The 24,954-nt window shown below is 41.4% G+C and overlaps 1 protein-coding gene across 2 annotated transcripts in view; it reads right to left on the bottom strand.

Annotated features, from left to right (window-relative positions):
* Positions 1-24,166, bottom strand: part of si:zfos-2326c3.2 (misshapen-like kinase 1) — a 54,926-nt gene extending 30,760 nt beyond the window's left edge. For both annotated transcript variants that reach the window (XM_019255937.2, XM_010747455.3), the window contains exons 1-12: positions 23,917-24,166; positions 23,003-23,068; positions 13,627-13,683; positions 9,606-9,731; positions 9,318-9,428; positions 7,602-7,692; positions 7,277-7,407; positions 5,521-5,575; positions 5,297-5,375; positions 4,075-4,247; positions 751-823; positions 241-364 (exon numbers count right to left, since the gene is read on the bottom strand). In XM_019255937.2, coding sequence (XP_019111482.1) covers positions 241-364; positions 751-823; positions 4,075-4,247; positions 5,297-5,375; positions 5,521-5,575; positions 7,277-7,407; positions 7,602-7,692; positions 9,318-9,428; positions 9,606-9,731; positions 13,627-13,683; positions 23,003-23,068; positions 23,917-23,973 — 1,143 coding nt within the window. In that variant the 5' untranslated portion in view covers positions 23,974-24,166. The remainder of the gene's footprint in view (positions 1-240; positions 365-750; positions 824-4,074; positions 4,248-5,296; positions 5,376-5,520; positions 5,576-7,276; positions 7,408-7,601; positions 7,693-9,317; positions 9,429-9,605; positions 9,732-13,626; positions 13,684-23,002; positions 23,069-23,916) is intronic.
* Between the last annotated feature and the right edge of the window lie 788 nt (positions 24,167-24,954).

The raw sequence follows: 24,954 nt of genomic DNA, 5'->3' as shown, positions 1-24,954 counted from the left end.
TACTGATTAATCTGCTAGATATTTTCTTCAATTAATCATTTAGCCTATGAAATCTTAAAAATAATGAGGTGATGTTTTTGATCTTATTTTGTCCGAGCAACAGGCCAAAAACCCAAAAGATTCAAATTACTACAAAGAAAAACAGCAGTCCACAAATGAACGATGCATAGATGTAATTCAGTGTGTATAACTACAATATGAATGAATGTGTAAAAGGTTAGGAATGATGTCCAAACCTACCTGTTGTCTTTGTTGAGCCCCACCTCCTCTGTGACCTCCCTCTTTGCCTCCTTCACGATCTTCCGTCTGCAAACGGAGAAACTCCCGTCTTAATGTCCACTCGCCGGGAACGTTCACGATGGAGCTGAAAGACAGTCTAAGTGTTGATAACAGCGACTGTTATGGACTGAACTACACATGACGATGAGGAGAAAGTGCTCAGTTCTTAGTGCCATCTGCTGTTTGACATCCGGGGACAGCAACAGAGAGGCTAGTGCATCTGTCCATGGACGTACTAACACATGGATGCCCCATAGTGATTCATTAGCTATGTATTGTATGCAAGGAGCACTTAAGCAGAGAGTTCACAATGACCTGAGTGTTATGACAGCGATGATATGAACCTTTGAGACACTGATGGAAATCTGCAGCACTACTATGGCTCTGAACGACTTCTCTCAGTCTTTCACTGCACACCTCAGTGATCGATTCCTCAAACAATACGGGCGCCTAGTGTGAAAAGGATTTTACCTGGGTTCTCCTTCCTCCTCTGTCACCTCGTCCTCCTCTTCTTCACTGCCACTGTACTCATATTCTGGACCCTCTGAAAGAGAGAGAGAGACAAAAAGGAATAATGTGTTGGTTCATATTAGGTCATTAAAATAAAAAAAAAATATACAATATCTCGTGACAAGGTTTGATGAAAATGGAAATTTGATTGAGGTATTGATTAGAGCTGAAATGATTCATCCTTATTTATTCAAACAAAACCACCATGTGAGTATTTTCTGCTTTTCTTTATCTCTTATTGTTGTAAATGAAACATCTTTTGTACTGTGAGACAGAGCAAGATACTTGACATTTGTTTTGACAGGCATTCTACACTATTTTCCAGTGTCATTGAGAAATTGGTTAATCATGGAAATAAACCACAGATTAACTGTTAGTTACAGTCCTGATAGCTGTATCAGAGTGGATCTAAATATGTGAATGTGAAACAATATACGTCCACCAGCTGCGAAGCACTCGTGGAATGCGTCCCACTTCACTCTGGTGTCCATGTTAACACCGGTCTGAGTGAGAATCCAGCAGGTTCTCTTCTGTAAAATTAGACATGTTTCTGGGGAGGTGCTCGGACTGGGAGCTTCTGATGTGTTTGCATTAGTGTGGGTATTCTTCTCTGGCGCACACTGCTGTGTCTTCTCTCTGGGTTTTTTGGGCCAGCCACCGTTTCATTAAAAATTCCTCCATGCCTGCTGTCTCGCTCCTTCATCGTCTACTGCCAGTAGCAATTTTGTCATTATCAAAGCCACACAAAAGTATAGTGTGGGCAGATTTGGGCAACAAGAAAGTAAATGAGAGTCTTGTTTAGAGGAAGACATTAGGGACAGAGTTGTTATACCATGGCATTGCAATGCTGAATCATCATTTCTCTTCCGTGGGACCCATAACACGTGAATTAAGTGTCTGTCTCTGCCTTAGCTGACTGACTGCTCACACACATTGATGTTATTATGCATCCCCTCGGTTCAAGTGTTTTTAAACACATATTAGACCTAAAAAGTTTGAATTGTGGATTGGAATATTGTCATGACCACTACAGCAAATTCACTGCACAGCCCACAACACTGTTCCAGGGGGCTTATTTGTCCACAGGCCAGGAAGATGGGTCAGCCAGCTAAGCATAACAACATTTGGCCGACATATGGTGTGAAACTAGCTCAGGCAAACTCGAACATTTACTTGACGCGCCATATGTTGCCGTTAACACGCCTGAAAGGTAACACAATACAGGTGTAGAAAAAAGGAGGACTGCTAACAAATTCCACTTTTGCAATGGACGGATGAAATATCTGCTGCCGTGATGTCATGTTTGAAAGTTTTGGCTCTTATCGCGTCTTTTTGGGGCCAAAGCAGCAGGAGAAAAGAGCACTTTGAGGGTTAATGCCAACTTTTGCCGACCGTGTGGGACATTTTTTTTTTGGAGTGAATCATCTTCTAAAACATAGGCCATCTTTGTCCAAACTACACTCTTGGGCATGCTGAAAATGACACATCCCTTTTTGCATCATGTCCGGAGCATTGATTTCTCTTTTTCCCCCCCTGAAGCAGTGACTTTTTCCCACACGCCCTTAGACTACTGGCATTTCATTTCTCTGGAGGGGCATAGGGGCACAAACGCACACACATACAAATCTGGCCTTAAACACTTAACATGCACGCACACACACAACACATGCAGCATGCAGAAAGTCCACCAGTCATTAGTGTGTTTTTATAAGCTAACAGAAGATTAGAACCAGATGGCCATTCTGTTTCCTCCTTCCTTCCCCTTTCAGCTTCTCTCTCTCTCTCTCTCTCTCTCTCTCTCTCTCTCTCTCTGTTGTTATCACTGTCTCTTTCTGTCACTCGTTTCTCTGTCTCCTAATTTGCCTGTCTTTCACTTTTCCAAATTAAAACGAATAAACCTGATGAACAACACGAGGACTGAACCCTGCTTGAACATCAACATGAGTCCAAAAGAAAAGCAGAGTCATAAATATCTGTCTTCTCCTTTCTTCTCTTCTCCTCCCTGAACTCTTTTTCTCTCACAGTTTGACTGCCATCACATATTCAGCACGTGCAACTCTTCCAGAGTATAATTCATTTTTAAAACAGGATGAGGATGAAGCCCCCCACCCCCCAGCCCCCTCTCACATTCCTAATTTGTCTCTCATTTCTTTGTCTCTACATCCCTCTTCCTCTTTCTCTCATCCTCCTTCTCCATTTCTGTATCTGTCTGTTGTGTAAAGCGCTGTCCCAAGTGAACGCCATAGAAAGGTCAGCTGTGTACAGCTTTTTGGCCCCGACCCTACACTCTCTCCCTCTTTCGCTCTCTCGTTTATTCCGTCTGGCCGTCTCGCTGTCGCCCTTCCTCACTTCCATCCTTATTCAGCTCAATTAAAATATTTGGCATAGCGGGTACAGTTTCAACTTCAAATTCAAAAAGCTTCACAGTTGTCGTCTATGAAGTGCATTTTTAGAGCAGTGATCGTATGCATGCATCAACAGCGCTTCCATCCCTGTATGGTTTCAGTGCATAACAGTAACAGTGCACAGATTTAGGTGTTGTAACATGTGGGTTTTTTTTTTTTTGAAGAGACAGCAAAGTGAATCATATGCAAAAGAAGCTGTGTGTAAATTGTGGGTAACACTAGCAGCCTAATGAAACATTGCCATAAATGAGCAAGTGTTTTTAAAAAAAATTTTTATAGCAGCTGCTGCGCTATCAGTGCAGCTGGTGCACTCTCTCTCTCAGCTAAAGTGTGCTGATCTACTCCAACACAAGTGGTCTGAAGCCCTCCTAATGCAGCGAATCTGTGTAACATAGTGGAAAATCTGTTCTGTGGAGCGGCTTATCTGTAAAACCAAGAATTGATCAAATCCCTTGGTTGTCCCTGAATAATTCTGACAACATAGGACAGAGATGATAGAGACCTCAATTTAGAATAAGCCCAGGTGGTCGACCTGTGTGCTCTGTGGGTTTTTGTTTCATGATTTGTGTTTGCATCTAGGCTTAGCATCTGCCAAATACAAAAGCAAACGTTGTCTGGTCACCTACACCCATGGCGGACAGGTCATCATCAAAATTCGTAAATTAAGAAATGTCAGGGGTCAAGGTGACATGATGACATGAAATAATCTATTTTTCAGGAACCAGTGACTCAGAAATGGCTGGTAGAAATGTTACCTGCCACAGTGATGAAGAAAAGAGAATGGCATTGTTTGTATTCCTGGAGTATGGTAGCAAAAATAATTCCCCCCTGGGATTATTAAAGTATTTCTGATTATGATTATGATGCTACCACTTCTCACCTTTCTCTCTCTTCTTCCTGGTTCTGTCCAGGTGATCTTTGAGCATGATGCGAACTTGTCTCTCATTAGCCAGATCTTTGATGAACGCGTGTCTCAGCAGGGCGTCGGTAGCCGGTCGATGCAGATGGTTCTTGACAAGACATCGATCAACAAACGACAAGAAACGCTTCGACCTGTGAGAGACGGAGAGAGACGGAGAAGAGCGGCGGAGAGGAGGGGAAAACAAAACATGTTAGCCTGAAGATCGAACAAGAATGTTGTAACAACCTTCATCTATTTAATGAGACGTATCCTCGATTGAAGGCTTTTTAATGAATTCAGGTCACAAGCCTCCAGTCAGTCAATCAATATGCAGTCAAAATCACATAAAAAGGGAGAATAATTAATTAATAAAACAAACCAACTTGAAAACCAGCAAAAGATGTTTAAATCAATAAATCACAGAAATGCCACAACATTCTGAAATATGTATTTAAACTCACCTAAAGTCTGCAAGCTAGTATTCACTTGCTGGATTATTACAAAGCAAAATCCTGGCAAAAATGTTGATTTGAATGTTTTACTCGGGCAATGTCTTTGTACAGAATTGCTCCTAAAATTTGCGGGCTGTTGTCTGTGCTCTGAACTGGGGAGGAATATGTATTGCTGCTTAGTTTCTTGTGTGCTTGCTGCCTTCGGGAGGCCCTGAGGTAAAAAAGGACTGGAGAGCACTGCACACCCCGGACGGTTGGAGCTATTAAAAGCTGTCCTGTGAACTAGTGTTTCTGATGACATTAATACTGAATGAAAGACAGCATGAGTTCAACCGCCGGTTCAATCTCAAGAGCTTATCCATTATATATAAAAAGGAAGGAGACAGGATGACAGGAGGGGAGAAGAGATGAGAGTGAAAGAGACAGGGGAGTTCATAATTAAACTCTGATTAAGATTAAAAATGCCAGCAGCAACATTTTCACATAACGTTTTGTGTCCATCTGAATAAAGGCCAAATGTATTTCGATTTTATCTCGCCGCCTGCGGAACGTGCCAGAGCTTTCAGCGTCTGTGTGTGAGAAGAGAGTGTCGGGATATCTCTTGTCTGACTGTCTGGTGCATGAAACCCACAACAAAGATCACTTTCAAGCCCAGATTTCAGAGAAGAAAAAACCTAAACACTGCCCTCTACATCCTGTTGTGGGTGTGTATATATATGCGTGTGTTGTGAGTGTGTTCCCAGGCTTACCATTTCTTTGATTTAAGTTTGGGTGGAGGGTTGCGTGGAATCAAAAACAGTGCTCTCATTGGATGCATGTCACACAGAGCTACAAACAAAGATAGAGAGTGAGACAGAAGAACAGATGGGGGGAGGAACGGTAAAAGAAAAATGGACATAAAAAAATACATGCACACAAACAAACAGTTCAGTGACATCAGTCAACAATGTGTGTATGAGTACATCTAACTTACGAGGGGCTCCTTCGGCCATCTCTAAAGCGGTGATGCCTAAAGACCAGAGGTCACTCTGAGAACGAGAGAGACGGGAAAAGGTTAAAAACGGTGCGGCAACAAAGCTGAACTCGACTTCTGTTCATTTCCTGTACACCTTGGATGTCCTCTTCATGTTCAAATTGTAAAATCAGGTTGTGCATAGTGTGAGAGTACAGCATAAATCCAAGAATTACAGTAACTATTTCCAAGACATCAAGCCAATCTTCTGACATTTCACAAAAGAACCACAGAATCGGTGTACTCCTTTCTATGATGTCAGCGTCTAATTACTTCCAGAAAAACGTACTATTTGCTGAGATTGCATTTAATTATGTTTCTGTGAACTGACACATCTGATCAGGAAGTGTAAAAAAATGTGGATGAAGTTATTTTTCAGGTTTACAGGCCATTAACAATAGTCACTTGCATCTTGGGCTAAAATCCAATAATCATTTCAGACAGATTTAAATTCAATTACATATGTAAGCTTTCCTCCACCCACGTGTAACTATGTCAGTAAGAGGTCAGTGTAGCCCTACTCGGCGTCTATCCCGTCATAACATAAGCTGAGGTTACACTTAAATCAGCGTTCATTCTCTCTGCCTTCCTGAAAACCGCCCCAGTGATTTCAACCCATACAATCATACAGAAGGCGCACTGAGCTGCTATGGCGTTTATCGGATCCATGATCAGTACAACCACTGAATAAATCGTGTGGGTGAGTGGGCACTGATCTGTATGGGTGACAGATGTGAGTAAGAGAGCCTGTGAAGACGGACAACACTTTTATTTTGCTCCTAGGATAACTAACTTTCACACAGCTTTAGGTGGTACCACCACTGAGTCTGGCAAAACCAAGCCAGATCTGTGGTCTGGTCAACAGGGACACATGTGGCTTCTCTACACAGGGGGATTTTCAGTCCTCAATCTAACGCCTGTCTGACAGAGCAGATACGCGTCTATTTTAATCAATACAGCTGTCTACAAAGTCTGATGCCCTTCCTGCTTCTTGGAGGCTGTCCAGCACCTGCAGGCTGCCTTTAAACGCCTCCACAGCACACATGACTCACATGACTCGCGTTGCTGATATTGCCAATCGACACCCCTTTTTGCACATGTTGTTGTGCGATAATAAATGAGTAGATTGTTTGGAGAAAATGTCTAGCGGGCCATTTCTTTAGCCAGCTTGTGACAATTGGACGCTCGACAGCTTTGCATGCTTATAACCGCCTTCCTGTTTTCTGTGGGTAGCTACAGTGATCGTGTAGGATCCACAGTCAATACTGCAGCTGTATACGTCCTGTGTAAACACTTATGGAAGATGCTGTTGCTGCTCTTTTACTTTTACTTTACTTTTTTAAGTATGAGACACTTGAAATGACTCGTTAATGGGGCCTTACGGGGGTTCAGTACAATTGCGTTCATCCCAATCTTTGCTGCCTCTTCCTCGTATGTGTTCTGTTTGCAATTGATTAATTGCTACGTTCAAATATTTCAATCTATATTTTCAGACAACCTCACATATGGCCTGCGTTAGCTGACACAAAAGGGTTCACAGCGCTTGTGAATGTTTGATTTCGTATTGGATGCCTCACATATGAAAAAGATGACATCACCCTTGTTAGTGGGAGTTAACCTAACTCTCTGGATTGTTTTTGGCGACATCTTAGAAAAGACGACTATAAATGTACTTAAAGTTGGCCGGACACATGACCATTTCTGTGTAATTAATTACCCTGTAGTCATATGTGGCCTCGGGGTTCTCATCACAGGCGATGACCTCCGGAGCCATCCAATAGGGAGTGCCAATGAAGGTGTTCCTTCGACCAATCGTCTTATCCAGCTGTGCCGACACTCCAAAGTCAACTGGGAAATAAAAAACATTTAAAAAAATGTAGGACACATCTGAAAACACCGGTGATCTTTGAATGTTTATGAGCCGTTTTTGCGGTCGTGTGATTTATGTATGTATGTGTGACTGTTGGACGGCTCTACAGTTGCAGCCTGGAGGCGTGCACATGTGCGCGAGAGACCGCAGTGCATGTGTTGATGTGTCATACCCAGTTTGACTTCGGCGTTCTCCGTGAGCAAAACATTTTGTCCCTTGATGTCTCTGTGGATCACATGATGGGAGTGAAGATGGGAAAGACCCTGGAAGACATATATACACACACACATAAACAGATATAGCACACAGTCAGATGACCGCCATCGACATAAACATGAAACGCTCCTTTAAAGGAATAACAGCATCATGTGTTTATTGTGAAGGGATACTGAATAAAAAGTAGAATTCAGTTCTAATAACTGAGAATAACTTTGCTTTAGGTAGCAGAGTGACCTAGTGACACAGGCTACCAATCAGAGGCACTATTTGACGTGTGTCAGTGTGTGTGTGTGTGTGTTTGTACTCTCGCTTCTTCAAAGGAGGTTAAACAAACACAGGAAGTAAGTCTTATTTCAGACAATGACTTCACCGCGCTATGCTCGGTGTCTGTGCGTGTTTGTCTGTGTGTATTCCGCGTTGCCGAAACAATGAGGAGACAGCATGGCTGACAGCAGAAGGGAAAACACTGGCCACAGTCCAAAGCCCTTTGTTTCAAGTTTCTTACCACTAAAACATCATCTCGCTTAAAAAAATTTGTCCTTGATAACGTCAGTCTCAAGGACTGATATGTTGGAACTGGGTTGATATACTTGTCTGTGTGTCTGTCTGTGTGTACAAACACCAACGCAGAAAGCAGCGCAAACATCCCAGAGACTTTCTCAGGACCTTGTGATCTCTTATAATGATAACCATAACAGTCCTACAGACATGTGTTTTAAACTGGCCTTCAAAGTATATAAATGAAAAAATAAATCAATTATGTCCCTCGTGTCACAGGCGGGGGAAAACACTGATCCGTGGACATAAAGGAGGATCAGTGTCAGTTTGGCTTCTTCTCTTTGATGTTTTGGGATCCAACACAAAAAGCAGCATCGTGTTTCATATACAACAGCAGCAGCAGCTTCGTCCAGCCTTTAGTTTGCATCCACATGCAAATTACTACCTCGGTTTTTTAAACCAGCACTAAAAAAGGGCCTCCAGCCACAACAACACCTCTGGAACAAAGCTCACTTTGGGGATTCTTTGTTTACGTCGCTCTGTGTGTTTGTGAGAGTTGACTGAGGACTGAGGGTTCAGCTGCTCGGTCACATGAGCAACAGAGGTTTGTGCCGGTATTTAGGATGAACACAGCATACGGGAGCAGATACACCTTCACATCCTGTATGCACTCTTATGCTTTAGAGTTGCACAGTGGGAATATTAGGTGTTTTGTAGTTTATATCTGGTCCTTTTAGAATTTAATAAAAATGAAAAACATCAGAAAAAATATTGATCGTGGATGGAAACACACATTAAATGGTGGCTGAGGCTTATGGGTATTGTAGTATTTGGAGTCTTACACTACACCAAACTGATGGACAAAACTTCAGTTTCTTAGAAATAAAGTTAAAATAATCAAATCGGAGGGATGAAACTATGACAACACATATCAAGGAGGCTAAAGACTCAGCTCAGTTTGGTTCCCACACCTTCAACGTCAAATTCAAGGACTTTCAAGGCCTGTTTCGCTCAGATTCAAGGAGCCGACACAGCATAATTTGAGAGACAAATTCATGAAATGTTTGACACAGACCTAAAAATGTATTGTTAGGTCTACTACACAAGTACAGTTGTATAGTGCATATGTATTTTGAAGTGAGTGTATTCGTGTTTTTCACATCAGACTTACCCTGAGCACCTCTCGGCAGATGTAAGCTATCCAGTCCTCTTTCAAACAGTTCCCCTTTGTCTTCTTCACCAAGTCTGTCACAGAGCCGGCTCCACAGTATTCCATCACCAACTAGATGGACACATACAGGCGCACATGTATGAGCCAAAAACAACTGTGACTATTATGAGAGTGAATACACATAAACATCTAGCAGATATTTAATCAAACAATGAGTCATTTCTTCTTTTTTTTTTTTTTTAAATCACTCAATAGTGTGAAAATAGGCAGATCGAGTAGTTTACAAACCCAGAGCTGGTGGTCCTGTCCAGCAGGGCCTTTCTTAATAAAAGCTCCATAATATGTAGCGATGTTTCTATGGTGGGAATAACTCTTCAACATGTTGATCTCCAGTTTTATCTCCTCTTCTTCCTCCTAAAAACAACAACACATACAGCAAAAATGCAGAAATCAAACAACTTGTGCATGTTCTGTATATTTGAATGACAAAATGTTGGAGTGATTAATGGTTTTCTGTGTTGGGATAACTCCCAGAAAGAGCTTCACTATAACTCACAACAAGTATGTTACACAGTACAACATATAGATGGTTTGGGAGGCTGAAGGGTGGAACGTTTCCTTTTTATTTCATACAACACGCTGACGTCCAGACAGATAGCATCTCCCCTCTGTCATGTAGCCTCTTGATGATCTTTCACCCGGCTGTTTGACCTTATTTCAACTACTGCTATTTCTCAACAAAACAACTAAGGTTGGTCAGTGTTATGAGACACAAAGACAGAAAGAGAGTAGAGGGAACGTTTCTTTGTTTTCTCGCTATAAATCCCGGAAACGACATGTGACTTCTCAGATTCACTGAACCCCTAAATTTTACGTGGGACTTGGAGGAGAGGTGGAGGAAGGAGAGTGGAGCTGGAGATATGGCTGTTAATCAGAAAAGAGGAAACAACGGAGAGCTTCTCTCAGTCACTGACCTCCTTTAAATCTCCACAGGACAGGAGGGGAGAAAATGACAAGACAGAGTTTGAACTTTCACCTCCATCTGAAGCACAAAGCCTCCTGCCTGTGTCTGTAGCCTCTCTCTCTCGGCTGGTGTGTGCGTGTGTGTGTGTGTGTGTGTGTCCAAGTGAGAAGGGAGATAATAGCAGAGTATTTCCTGCCAAAGAGTTTGTCTGAAACACAGAAGACGCAGACCTACAAGTTCCATCAACAGGAAAGAAACCAGTGTGTCCAGTGGAAAGGAGTCTGACCAGTCTGTGTAACACTTTCTGACACAACAGAAACTGCACAGATGTAATTCATTATTTAATTAATGATTATTTGTTCTAAAAATGTAAGAAGAATCGCTGTCTAACAAACAAAACTGAAATATGTTGTGATTCCTCTCACATAAAACAAAAGCAGGCTATCCTGCAAACTGGGAAGCGCAGCAATGTTTGGCATTTTTTACTTAAACAACACTGAGAACTATGTGAACTCAGTGCTCCGAGCTAAACACTAACATCAGCAGCATCCTAACAATGGCAAACATGCTGATTTTTAGAATGTTTATCGTGTTCACCATTTAAGTTTACCATTTCTGTGTGCTGATGTGTGCTAATTAGATACAGTACGGCTGACATTGTTGGACTTGACATGACGAAGGTTCTAGATGAAAAGTAACAGTTCATCCTGAAGGGGAACAAGAATGTTTTTTTCAAAATTACATGGTAATATATCCAATAGCTGCTGAGATATCTCACTTAAAAACACAAATGTAGTGGCAATATTCAAGGAAAAGTCATGGGATCACCAGAGTCAGTGGAGTTTGTTGTTCTGAGGCCAAATTTCCTGGAAATCCAACCAATACATTTCAGCGCGGACTAAAATTGTGGATTGAAGTGTGTCCTGCAGACACCGCCTTCCCTAGAGCTGTGCTGATAGCCTAGAAATGATTTAGACAATTAGTTGATTGTTTAACTAACTGAACATTTGCAGTATCTGTTAGAGTATTCCTCTGAGACAGAACCTCCCAGAGAAGGCTTCAGCCTGACCACATTAAAAATAATGTGATTAAACACTGCGTTGCTACATTATGGCCAGCATGCGCCACGACCTGCGGCAACGGGCTATTATTAGCTCACATTTCTGCTTGCACTCTTGCTCTACATCTGCAAACCACAAGCAACGTTCAATGAAACCTCCACACCTCTCTTTGTTTGTCCCCCTTGTGCAGCTGTAAGACCACAAGGCAGAGCACAGAGAGTCGAATCACCCCCTATGTTAAGAGTTAATGGTGAAATCTGTAATCCATATACAGTAAAGATAATCCCACCACTGAAATTCAAAAATACAGCAGCAGAGATTTTTTTTTTCATCCTCAAATTGATTTACAGTGTAGTTTTATTGTGTTTTTATTGAGTTTTATTAATATTTTATATCACAAAAAACTATCCAAGATTGTGGCTTTACAACTCTAAAGTGAACACAACTTTAATATCACAGAAATTCACCTGGAATCTAATAAAAAACTACTTCTGGGTCAAAACAGAAATATTGGTGGGACTCGGAGAACTGTAAGAAAGAAGAAGACTATTGCATGCAATTTAATTTTGCCAGGCTAGCGGTGTATTAAAGTAGATTTTTTTGTGATCTTCGTTGCGTATCTATGCTTTGGGGAGGGAGTTAGGAGAGGCTGTCAAATGCGTTGTAAAAGTTCCATCGCTTCAATTACCCGCATGAGCGGAGAGAGAATTCAATTGGGAAAAGACAAAAGAGAGACAAACTGCAAGAACAAATCATTTAGTCCAATTATGGGATAAGGAATCTTTTCACAAGTGCAAACATCTGCAAATGCTGAGAGATTGTTTCGTTTGTTTACCCCTCCCAAATCATTTCTTGTGTACGTCACTGCAACACAACAGGAGCAGAACTACAGCGAAAGGCCTTAAACGAGTCTGTAAAGCTCGGTGCCTTAACGCCGACTAATTAAACTTATTCCTGTTTGGATCACGACACTCGTATATCACCGCTGGCCTCTGGCCTGTCTATCTCTCCTGATATTTTATGCCTTTATCGATTCCCCTCTCTTTGTTTCTCTGAATGCTTGCGACTCGTTCCCTCGTCACCCTAAATTTTAAACTGAAATGTTAAGTGCCCGAACGTACTGCAGTATCGAGCCAGCAAGAGCCAACAAAAACAGAAATATTGTCTCGTGAACGACTTAACAAGTGCTGGAAATTCATCTGTGTCATGCCCATTATGTGATAATCCTTTAGTGGACTCTCTTTTTTCTCCAGTTTTGTGTGCTTGTATTTTTTCAAGATTAAGATCAGATCTATACTCCATACTAAATAAAATGCATTAATGCATTATAAAAGGAGCACTGCTGCGTTGTAGTATTGCACTTCCATGACGTTTGGGCACTCAGGGGATATTAAAAAGAATAGCCAGAATTGTTGCAGCAGCACTTTCAGTCACGATTGTGCATCTATCTGCTTCCAGAATGCCCAAACTACCTCACATCTCTCATCTTGTTTAAATTTATTAAATATGGTACGATCCAGTAACTACCCAACTTTCCTTTCCTTGTGTGCGCACTCATGTTGGCACAAGCAGTTTCAGGTACTGTACACATTTTAAATGGAATAAACTGCAAACTTGCCTCAAACTAGAGTCTTGTCTCCCCCTTGGAGATTTGAAATCTTTATTATCTGATGTTTTGTTTTTAGGGGGGGGATTCTTGGAACTGTTTTTATTAACTCTGTTATGTTGTTTCTATCTATGGGTTGTGTTTTGTGAATGTTTCTCGTTCTCTCTTGAAAAAGAGATTTTAATATGATTAAATAAAGATCGAATTAAAGTTAAAAATGCTTCTTTCAAACACATCCCCAGTCCATAATGGTCCAAAGTTTTTTGTTTTTTTCCCCCCCTCAGACTTTGGAACGCTCCCTCCGGACACAAGACATTTTACAACTATTTTCACATGCTCGGTTATACTCTTCGTGACGAGTAAACTGAACTTCAAGAGTAAAATCACATTTGAGGACTGTATGAACTTTAAAGCCAACGAGAAATGCCCGTGTACGAGGATCTGTGCTTCCTCCTACAAAGGGTAAAACCAGGTCAGCTCGCTGTGCTGCCGTTCTCATGTGCATAAAAAGGCTATACAATGTATAATTTACATTGACAGCATGTTTATCTGACAGTTCTGGTACTGTTGAGATTACTTACACATGATGTTTTACATTTAATATTAAAAATTATACAACGTAGGGTAGAGATAGAGAGAAAAAAAGTGAGTATGAGATTAAATGTACTGCACATTTACCTCTGTAACTTCCATGACTTTGATAGCTGCCAGTTGGCCTGTCTTGACATGACGGCCCTGAAAAAAAAAGAGACATGAGGAAAAAGTTAGGATCGCAACAAGACTAAACACACGGTGTACTATAGACTGCGATAAGAGCCGTGTTTCCAACAGCCGCAAATCTGCAAGTTCTCACACATGACTGCACCGAAACTAAACGTCTAGCAAAAATATTTTCCTCTATGAGCTCATGCTACAGTTTGCACGCAAAATGCAAAATCATCAGGATTCATGCACAGGATTCACAGTATCACGACCCCACGTGTTGCCAGAAAAACTGAGTAATGCGGTGATAAAAACAAAAGGGAGGCTCATGTCAGTATTCTTCAAAGATTTATACTTATTACATCACAGATCCACATGTGTGCGAACAGGTGTTTAAAGTCATCTTGATGGGAAAAACGGGCAGATCCAAAGGTTATAATTCAAAAAAACAGGTGGCCCAGATTGTCTAACATTTTGTCTTATCACTATTGAGAAGTTCGAATCCCAACTATAATGATCCCAACAACTGTGATGTGTTCCTATTACTTTAGTAACACATATTACAACACATCTTTTGAACAAATACTTGAATTATGATCTTATTTTTTCGATACTGGACACAGCTATGTCTACATAATTTCATTTTCTCATGAGAGGCACAGTAAGAAAGAACAAGACATGACGCAAGACGAGGGAGAGAGAGAGAGAGGGGGAGCCAACAAAGAGAGCCAGAGCTGTAAAGTGCAGTCAGGTGAAAAGGGGGAAAATTGAAAACCTTGTCATGAGTAAGGAAGCTGACAAGATACTAGAGTAGCGACTCTATAAGCCTTTAAGCTGTGATGTATGACAGGCCTCGGAGTGTGCGTGTGTCTATGAAATAGACCAGAGGGCATGACAAATCCTGCTATACTCAATCAGTCAGCTAATATTCAGGTACAAAACACAGAGACGAAGAGAATCAGGGAAAAAACTGTGAAACAAAGAAGGATGGACAGCGTGAAAATAAACACTACATTTTTAAAACTTTGTTGTTTTCAATTTTCTCTGCAGTCTCTTTCCAAGAAAGTATTACTCACAGGACCGAGCTCCCCATTATATAGCGGGCCAAGTAGGATAGCGGGGTGTTGAAACTTGGTGCGTCTAAATAACACATTTCCACATCAGAGAAGTCTTCAGGATTTTCCAGGAATTAAACCGAGCAGTTCAAACACATCCGTCATAGCCCAGCTGAATGGATGCAGTGTGAGGATAAGCTACTGTTGCCGAGCTGCTTAACTTTCTCCCAACACTTTTTTTTTCTTTTTTCGATTAAATCAGTTACTATCAATTCACTCTCTGTGGGAGCCGGGTCTCCAATTTATTTTTGTTTTGTCTGTGCACCAGCTCAGCAATAACCAGCATACGGTTATGGCAGAGAGATCGGGGAGAAGGAGATGATTGAAAGTAGAAGAATATTGTAAATATGTAAAAGAAGGAAAGCGGGAACTTTCCTACAATGTGTATGTAAATGTGCCTTAATCTCTACAAGATCTCTACATACAAATATCTGCTTAGAAATGCAGAATCTGTAGGCAACAGACCAAGTTTTTTGGCATCTGAAACGTTCTGGTTTCTGTTTGTAGTCTGAGTAGTATTGACCAATCATGTTTAAATGGGCTTTGGGTCCATGCAGGTAAACAGTCCATGTAAAGAGCAGCAGACTGGAACGCGTTGGCCAAAACACAATGTTGGAAACCAATCGGCCATCGTCTGACGAAGATTCGGCTCTCTATAATCTTTTCTCTGCATTCATATGCAGATATCAGTTTATAGAGATTAACTGATGTGTCCTGGCCTGGATATTCGTTATCCTTTTTTCCGCGTATACCGGCTACATCGGAAGCCAAGAAACGTCGCCCACCGCACAGTAGAGAGGGTATCCAATGAGCCTAAACTAAAATGTATCTTCCACTGACTTATTTAATTCCTCAACTGCTTCCTTTCCCTATTTTAATCATTTATTTATCCCATATTTCATTTCATTTTCCTCAACGCATTTCCACCATTTCTTATGCTTCTGTGATAATGACATAGGTGTAGCAGTGATTGGTTCTGGGTTTGTGCATGTAGAAAAACCAATTTGGTTTACTCATTATAAAACACGGTTCATTTTTCAGAAAAACTGATGAAACGAAAGGTTACAAGAGGATACATCGAGTCACGAAAGCCTGTGGAACAGACAGTACCCTGGTTGTGGAGTCACGACTTCAGCTCATTATACTGACCTGCATACTGTTTCATCACTGTAACAATAGATTAAGCATTTTAGGCAGCAAGCTCATGCTAACAAAGTTATCTGACTAATCAGAGATGACGGATTAAACAAAGTCTTACACATTAAAACTCTGCAATAATATGCAGAATGACTTGAGGGACCTTTATGGCCGCGTTATGCATAGATTGATTCATCCTGATTTAGCATGTGTATACATTAAAGGGTAGGAAGAGTTCATAAAAGCGGCGGCATTCTGCAACATGCCTCACAATAAAGTTTATTAAAAAATGTTGCTGAACCAGCAGCCGCCTCGTCAGATAACAACCTAGTTGATATTCATCTCACATATGTTACGCTTTTATATTGGATGTGAGATGTGCCGTGTCAGGCTCGCTGACCCCCATTCATCCTGGCCTTGATTGTGTCCCCAAAGTAGAGGACATTGTCTCCGTAATTGCAAAGAATTGTGGCATGCCTGGCAAGCCAGCAGCCTGAATGTGATAAATAAGGAAATGGCCTTCCTGTCCCTTCAGGCTCGATGGTGTCTGCTGCCTGCGCTGCCACCGCAACTTAGAAATGTGAAATGTTCTAATCTCAGCTGGGCTACTTATTAACAATATGCAGCACTGACACACGCTCAAACACTCAAAGGGCTCTCTGCTCTCCAGCAGAAAATTAATTGGAGAAAACTTGTACACTTTTTGACATTGAAGTCCAATGAATCACACACACAGGTTCGTCCACACACACACACACGTACATAATGACGGCGTGAGGAGCTAGGAATCAAACACAAATAAATCCTGATACAAATTCCTTCTCCATTTCTGTCTGTCGCTTGTTCTCTGACACACACACACACACACACACACACACACACACACACACACACACACACACACACACACACACACACACACACACACACACTCAACACAATGAGGGAACACTACAAATATTGTGTCAGTGAAAAGGTTACTATAATATATCCATACATATGCTAATTAGATAGAAGAGAGGCATTTATAATGCTGACAGCAAGGAGACAAATGAGAGAAACACTTTTAATGCGTCTCTCTGCAGCTTTCTGTCTCACCCCCTCCCTCTGTGTAATAGCCTCCCTGTCTGTCTCTCGCCCGTCTCCCTCTTCTATCTGTCCCCTACAGTCTGTTAGTTACATGTGTGTACTTTGTGCTTGGATGGACTGCATCGCTGATCAGCTCTCCTATCCAAAGTGCATGTAGGAATGGTGCTATTTAAAGGCTGTATCCGTGTGTGTGTGTGTGTGTGTGTGTGTGTGTGTGTGTATTTCGCTAGAGAAACAACCCAGTTTGTCCCATTCAGTTCACATGGAACCTTCACTGGGTGGCACTATGGGGTCAAAAGGCCTGCTCTGACATTATGTTGAGTACAATGCTGCAATGGAAACCCATTCTGTCTTACTGTCATATGAAAAGAACTGAGAAACTGAAGTGCCTCCAGACTTTGTTTCTGTGTGTGTGTGTGTGTGTGGACTGTCAGCCAACGAGGCTGTATTGTATTTACGAGTATGGCTCAGAGAGGAACCAGCGAATAAAATGAGTTTCATGAAAGATATTTGAGGTGGGCTGATTGAGAAGATACCACACTTAAAAAAAACAGATTTAACTCGTATCAAACTGAAGATCTTATAGATAATTAAGGTTATGGCTGCCGTCAATGTGCCTGGGTGTAACTTTTGTTTGTAGCAGCAAAGCTAGGTGTGTGGTCGCCTGGCCCTGATTGGTCCCAGCTGGAGGAGGTGTGGCCAACATGGTCAAGCACACCTTACATAAGTTTAAACCGTCCGACAGTCGCGGAGGGTTGTTTTTTTTGTGTTGGGTAGCTTTTGTATTATACTCGTGAATGTTAAACTCATTCTGATGTTCTCTTCTGATGTCGTTCAGGTTCAGTACACGTTTGGTTCTATTTACTTTGTTGGTTTGAGCAGCATCACTTCACTTGTTTTCTTTGAAGATACCTCACCTCCTTATGTTGTATTTTACATAATCCTGGCAATAAATAACTTTTTGGTTTTTAACCAAATGCAGCTGGTTTTATGTTACCTCCTTTTCCCTATACGAGCTGGGTCGAAGATTTACTTTTTTATTTTATGATGGTTTCACAGTTCCCCCAACCTTAGGTTCAATGCTAACTCTCTGGTGTACTTTTAATTACAGTTTTGGCATTTAGAAAGTACAGTAAGGCGGCCGGTCACTTCTGAGCATATACCAACTAGTGGACTTTCCCCTTATTCTCATTGCTCTGTGACACAGAGCCGCACAAACACACATGGGTAATCAGCGCAGACCATAGCTCTAAGCCTCATGGGGGGGGTTACTTTCCTCTTCTCTCTCTCTAGTTTTCATCTGTCCCTCTCCCTCTTCCTTCCTCCCCTCCTCTCTGTCTCTCTGCCTTTCACCTCAGCCTTCCTTCCTTCCTTTCGCCCTCTCTCGCTCTCTCACTTTCCTCCCCCCCTACCCTTTTGTCTCCCTCCCGCTGTCTTTTCCTTTTTACCTCTAACAAGCACAAACACAGCGACTCCACACTGTTGGAGGATGTTTCCTGTCTCCCTCTCTCTCTCTCTCTCTCTCTCCCTTTTTCTTTTGCTTCTCTTCTTTTTCCTCTCAGCTCTCAAACTCCCACACACACACCAATGCTTAGCTCGAGAACAAAGACTTTTATTTCTAAAAAAGACATTTTTCATTTCTATCTTTCAAATAACGCATAATATTGTAACTGGATTGTTTTTTGCAGAAGTGAGCTGTCCGTGTCTTTCAAGATGGAAAAGAAACTGAATATTTGTGGACACAAAGAACCCCTTTTGTTAAGCTAAAGTTGGGGTGTATTTTTTTTAAAAACACAACCCTTCCAGAGGCTTGTGCTGTGCAGCAGCTGCAGGGTGGGTTGTACTATAGTCACAAATGAGAAGGGGTTAGTTTAGTTACAACTGTAAGTAGCAGTTGGTCCAAATGGAGTTTTTTTTTTTTTTTACACTCTTGTCAGCAGTTCAGTTGACACGAGTAAGATGAGAATGATGATATGTGTGCTACAGAAAAGGGGAAGTGACGCTATCGAAACCAGAAAGATTTGAGGAAGTGTTGGTGACTGAGTTCAGGAATTGCATTACAGCCAGCTGTTTCATGCACAGTCCATGATGTTTCACCGTGGAGTCACCGCAGGAGGTTTACTGTGGAAGATATCCTCGAGAGCACATTTGGGTGGCATTCAAAAACTTGAAACGTCTGACTGTTAAAAAATATGTTTGTTTTGTTTTAATGCATGCTCTTGACATAATTTAACCGAGTTACATGGTATGATCTGACAAAAACAACTCGTCGTGGTGTCCTGGAACTCATTTCGGTTGTACTCGGCACAGTGTTGCATCAGTAGTGATCGTGGCACTGAACTCTAGTGGAGTTTGACATTTTCTCACACACACACACACACACACACACACACACACACACACACACACACAGGGCGTTTCCCTGTTTGCAATAGGAACTTCCCTTCCCTGCAAGCCACTGCTGTAGAGTCATCTGTTATGTGTGTGTGTGTGTGTGTGTGAGTGTGAGTGTGAGTGTGATGAGGAGGAGCATGCACAGTGCCTCAGTGATGCAGTGCTAAGACTGTCTAATAAAGCAACTTTTATTGGACTTTAACAGGTAAAATAACTCCTGTGTGTGTCAGCTGCTGTGCTGTGCAGGATCCAAGAGCCACTTTTTTTTGCTGTTTAGTTGCAAAGAAACATCTGAATGAGCGCTCTTTAAATATGGACGGGGGAAACTATCAGTAATTCATGGCCAAACAAATAAACCCGAGACATTCCTTTTTCGAAAAAAGCCAACAAACCTCTCACATTGTCGGGGATGGACTTCTTTGTCCTGGGGCCACAAAACTGCAGGCATACTACAACCATGTGATCACTACTGCACATAATACACTCTTTAATACAAATGTGCGTGTGGGTGTGTGACACAACTGATTTTATGTTTGTGTGTCTTGTGGGACACCAAACGGAAAGCGGAAAGCGAAATCAGTGCCGTGAACGATGTTTGAAGAAAGGGAAGAAGACAAACAATGAAGACGACAAGAAGAGAAGAAGAATTGTGTTTTGGTCGCCGAAGTACAAACTCAGAGGAGAAAAAGGGTGATTGTGTTTGTCTTGTTGAGCCCAGACAACTTCCTTTTTTGACCGCAGATAATTTCAGAGGGACTAAAGAACTTTATTTGCTTTATTTAAACTGTCCGTATCAGCTCTTATCCTCAAACTCTCCTATAGCACTGCTATAGTAGTCTGCAAAACCTATAAGGGTGGGGTTTCCAGCACTGAATGTCATGCAGCGGTCACACACAGGTTTCATTACTGATACGTCCTATAGCACACAAAGAAAAAAAAACTCTTATTACATCCTCTCTACTTTTGACTTTTGTTTTCAGGTGTTAAAAACGTCCCTGCACTTCTTCTTTCCTGACATTTATTCAAACATCTCTTACATGTTGTCTTCATGCAGAAAATCTTATTTCAATCTACGCGGCAGCATATTTATCTGCTGTCACTCCAATTTCTCTAATTATCAGAGCTCCTAAAATGAAATGTAAGTGCGCTGAAGTTTCTTCAGTTCCTTGGTAGTTTGACTTTTCAGTTCGTGAGGCAATTTGGGCGACTGTACTCTCTTTTAATTGTCTCTTTCTTAGTAAGCCAGAAAAGCCTGTCTGTTGACCACAAGACTGTTCCAGTTAAAATGAAAATGAGGATAATGGGGCTCAACTTTTCCCCAGTGTCACTGGTATGATTGACATTATATCACGCTAATAACTAACTGGCAATTAGCAGATTAAAAAATCCGACCACACTGCTGTGCAACACGAGTCAATGGTAAGATTTAGCAATTACTGCAAACTCCTGATGCTAGACAAAGGTCAGCTGTGGGGCTTCAATTTAGAGCAGGACTAATTGGCAACATAACCTAAGCTGAATTACAAACTATTTCAGAAGAAATGCATAGTGTAGTTTGCACTGCACATTACTGTGCACATACAAACATTAGCATGGCGACTCCCCGCTCCATCTCCCTCCCTCAAAACTCTTTTTCCGAATTCCCCGGGTGTGTTCTTGAATTTTCCACTTGCTGGCTTGTCCAACCTGGCCTGTGTCCTTATTGAGTTTCCCCTCCTGTAGAGATCACCTGCCTGTTTTTCCTCAGCAGTAATACATAGAGGACGACTTTTCACTACAAATCTGTCAGAGAGTCCCTGTTGCTAAGCCATTCCCTCCTCACCTATGATTTTTCTATTTAGGTGGTTTATAAATGCTTTGACCTGCTGCCTTCCACATGCGTCTGTTTGCCTGACTTGAGTGACCTTAGCAAACCCCCCGGCCTGTGGCTGACTGCAAGACTGGAAATCGATTTGAGACCTTACTAAAACTGCTTTTGGCAAAAACCGGACATTTCTCTACAGGTTTTGGCTTTTGGGCCCTGTGTTCAAACGGTAAAAAGAAAATAAATAATAAATACAATTAGCTGCAATTGTGTGGTGTTCCACAGTATTTTGCCACTGCTGTTTGATTTCCTCTTTGTGTTACGTGACTAAAGGCTTAAAATGCAATGTAATGAAAATGCATCACGTATAAATAAACAGAGGAAAAGCCCAGATGCTTTGTCAGCATCTCCTACACTCATGTCAGTCCACAACTGAGTGTTTTCTTAAGGGGCCCTGTGTGTGTGCAGCATAAGTCATTGTTCTATAGGCCTTATTCCTGTTCTGCTTTCCCATGATGATACTCCCCGTGTGACGCACACACACCGCAGATCTGCACAGTCCTCATTAAGGTGTAATTGATCGCCTGTTAGCATTACACACCATCATTAGGCTATTACTTTGCCGGTGGCAACTCTCCTAAGACATAACGTAGTACTGATGGACTATATGAGCGCATCGTGAGTTTTACAACCAGTGTGTTAAATGCACATAATGGCCAGAAAAACTGCTTGTAAGTTTATCCTAATGTGGTGCCTACTTTAAGTCAGTGAGGCCTAAATTGCCTAAATTTACCCCCAATAAAACAGCTGACCATTCATCCATATTTGGATGTTTCCTCTTTTAAAAACATCAATGAACGTGAGTCATACGATGAAATCTGTGATTTTATGCCCTTGGGTAAGAGCATAAAGGCCGACGCAGGCCTCAGCGTCCTGTGTGTCTTTTGCAATATATTTCCTCTTCCTGGAAATCGAGTGGCAATCGAGGCACACACCCACCATCTGCCTCAGACAAATGTACAAACGCATTCGTGAGAAACCATCCATGTACCCCGTTCCAACCTAACCCTGACAGTAAATCGTACCATCGCCTTTTTTAAGCGTGCATGTTTTCAGGAGACCATGCCAAATTCACATCAATCGTCAACCTTTCTTAACCCTCCGTCGCACCACCCAGCAGGATCTACTTTTTAAAAAAATGTTCAGAACCGAAACTGCTCCACATAGATGTAGTAACGCACACCGTTTGTGGTATTGCAGTAGGCGTGTGAACACGGTTTGCACTGAGGAAACAACCAGCTGCACAGACTTATATTCGACTGAAAACCTGCTCTAACCACAAACCACTCATACACACAAACAAACAGAAATTGTGATAAGGAAGTGAGCCCCACCCAGGCCCTTTAAAAGATGCTACAGATGATGGTGTGCATGTGTGTGTGTGTGCTGTTTTTGTAAGAGATACAGGAAATTTCAGTAAACTGAGAATTTCTTTTTTTTCCTCTTAGTTAACTGGAAGTAGCAGTCTTTTTTTTTTTTTTTTTTTTTTACCAGAAGTGACGTGTCAGATCCTGTAAGATGTGTTAAGGCTGCTGGAGGTTTAAGGTGTGCAGCTTTTTTTTAAATACAGGTGGAAACTTTTATGAACTTACTGCCACGCGAATGGCGTTTAGATGCAAATATGATAATGCATGCATGTGGTCGTTTGCATCAGTATCATCAGAGTTTGCTTCATGTGCTTTTATGTGCGTGCACGCAAACACCAAGGAAAAAAAGGTGGAAATGGACAAAAAGCATCATGTCAGGCGCTCACCTTGTACACCTGACCGTAGGTTCCATTGCCGACCACCTCCACCAACTCAAAGATACCCGCTGGATCCTAGAAATAAGAAATAAAAAAATCAAATAGGATGTTGTGCAACAAGTGAGTCAAATACGGACAACAAAGCTGACCAGACAGTACAGAAAACAGTACATTTCCACAAATTCACAATGTGTCACGCCAAGAAAAACTATGATTAACAGCTTTTTTTTTTACCGTATATACTCTATATACTGTGGGTGAATGGAGAAGAACAATGCAGTGTTATGCAGGGATGGGGGGACTGAAAAAAGGAAGCGGGGCTGCGAATGTGGATAACATTGTGAGGCTCAGAGGAATGAAAATACAGCTTGGAAAGCTATTTATATTCCACTTGATTGTTTTATAGGCCAGTGACTAAACAAATCTAATTAACTAAAGAGACATAAAGTGCTGTTACATGACTAAAACCACAGAAATGTTGCACAATAAAAAGCTGATTTAGACCCATATAGACCAGCTATTAAGTGTTGGCATTGAAACCACATTGTTTTTGTTTTTTTTTTTACAGTTTTTAGTGTGCTCTCAACTTGTTGCATGTCAACTTTTTCAGTGTGAAACAGTGTGAGAGGACACAGTGCAGACACAAAAAGGCTGTTTACATGTTACACACTAATGTTTAAGAGACGTTTAAAAAAAAAAAAACGTTTGTTTGAGTAAGAGGCGACCGTTAGTCGGTTTAAATCGACCGTTAGTCGGTTTAAATCGACCGTTAGTCGATTTAAATCAAAGCGCTCGACTCAGAGTTGACCGTTAAAGTTTCAAACTGACACCCACCGCACACATCCTCCAATGTTTACTCCAACGTTTCATTAAAACAAACAAAAAACAACAACAACAACAACACACAGTTAAGTTGGACTTACTCTCAAAGCAGCGAGGTCTATGCTGTCCAGACTCCGAGTGGTGTTTTCTCTCGACATCGCTTGTCTCAGTTAGTGTGTTGATATTTGTGGACAAGACATGGACGGTGTCTCTTGTCTCTCCTTTCACAAACTAACTAACTAACTGACTGACTAACTAACTAACTAACGGGCTTTCCTCTCGTCGGGTCCATTCTGAAGTTTTTAGCCAGCGGCGTCAAGTCAAGTGAGTCAGCGTAAAAGACACACGGCACTTCCGCCACGCCTTTTCAAAATAAAAGCGACTAACTGCTGATTTTTTTTTTTTTTTTTTTTTTTTTTTACAGATTTGTGGTTTATTGCTATTTTTCTAAAGACACGATAAAAAAACTTTAGAGACACGATATAATTCATATATTTAGCGGAAAGTCACACAAAGGGGGGAAGTTAGGACAATTCCAAGGGCCCACGACTGACAAGGGCCCTTAAAAAAATTGGTAAACACCAATAGAAAATTATTAAACCATCATCATTGAGTACACTGGTCCCTCGTTTAATTATTAAACCATCATCATTGAGTACACTGGTCCCTCGTTTATCGCAGGGGAAACGTTCTAAAAATAACCTGCAATAAACGAAATCCGCGAAGTAAGTTTTACAATTATTATACATGTTTTAAGGCCATAAAACCCCTAACCACACACTTTTATACACCTTTTTACACGCATTTTGTACAGTACTCCCTTAATTAATCAGGACGTAGAACACATGTGCGGTTCTCACTTAGCCAATCAGGACTCAGAACACATGTGCGGTTCTCACTTAGCCAATCAGGATGTAGAACACAATGCGCGTTCATACTGTACAGTACACTGTAAAAAAAAAAGCATGCAAAATTACACTAAAAAAATCTGCGAAACAGTGAGTCAGAGAAAAGTGAACCGCGATATAGCGAGGGACGATTGTATATATATTTCAAATATAATAATGAAATTAATTCCCACATAGCAAATATTTTGGCTGTATTATGGCATAAAATTGGCATTTTTGGCTTACTTTTGG

Source organism: Larimichthys crocea, chromosome I (assembly GCF_000972845.2).
Source record: "Larimichthys crocea isolate SSNF chromosome I, L_crocea_2.0, whole genome shotgun sequence".
NCBI classification, from domain to species: domain Eukaryota; kingdom Metazoa; phylum Chordata; class Actinopteri; family Sciaenidae; genus Larimichthys; species Larimichthys crocea.
The sequence above is the reverse complement of the archived record's forward strand: the minus strand, read 5'-3'. Positions and strand labels throughout refer to the sequence as shown.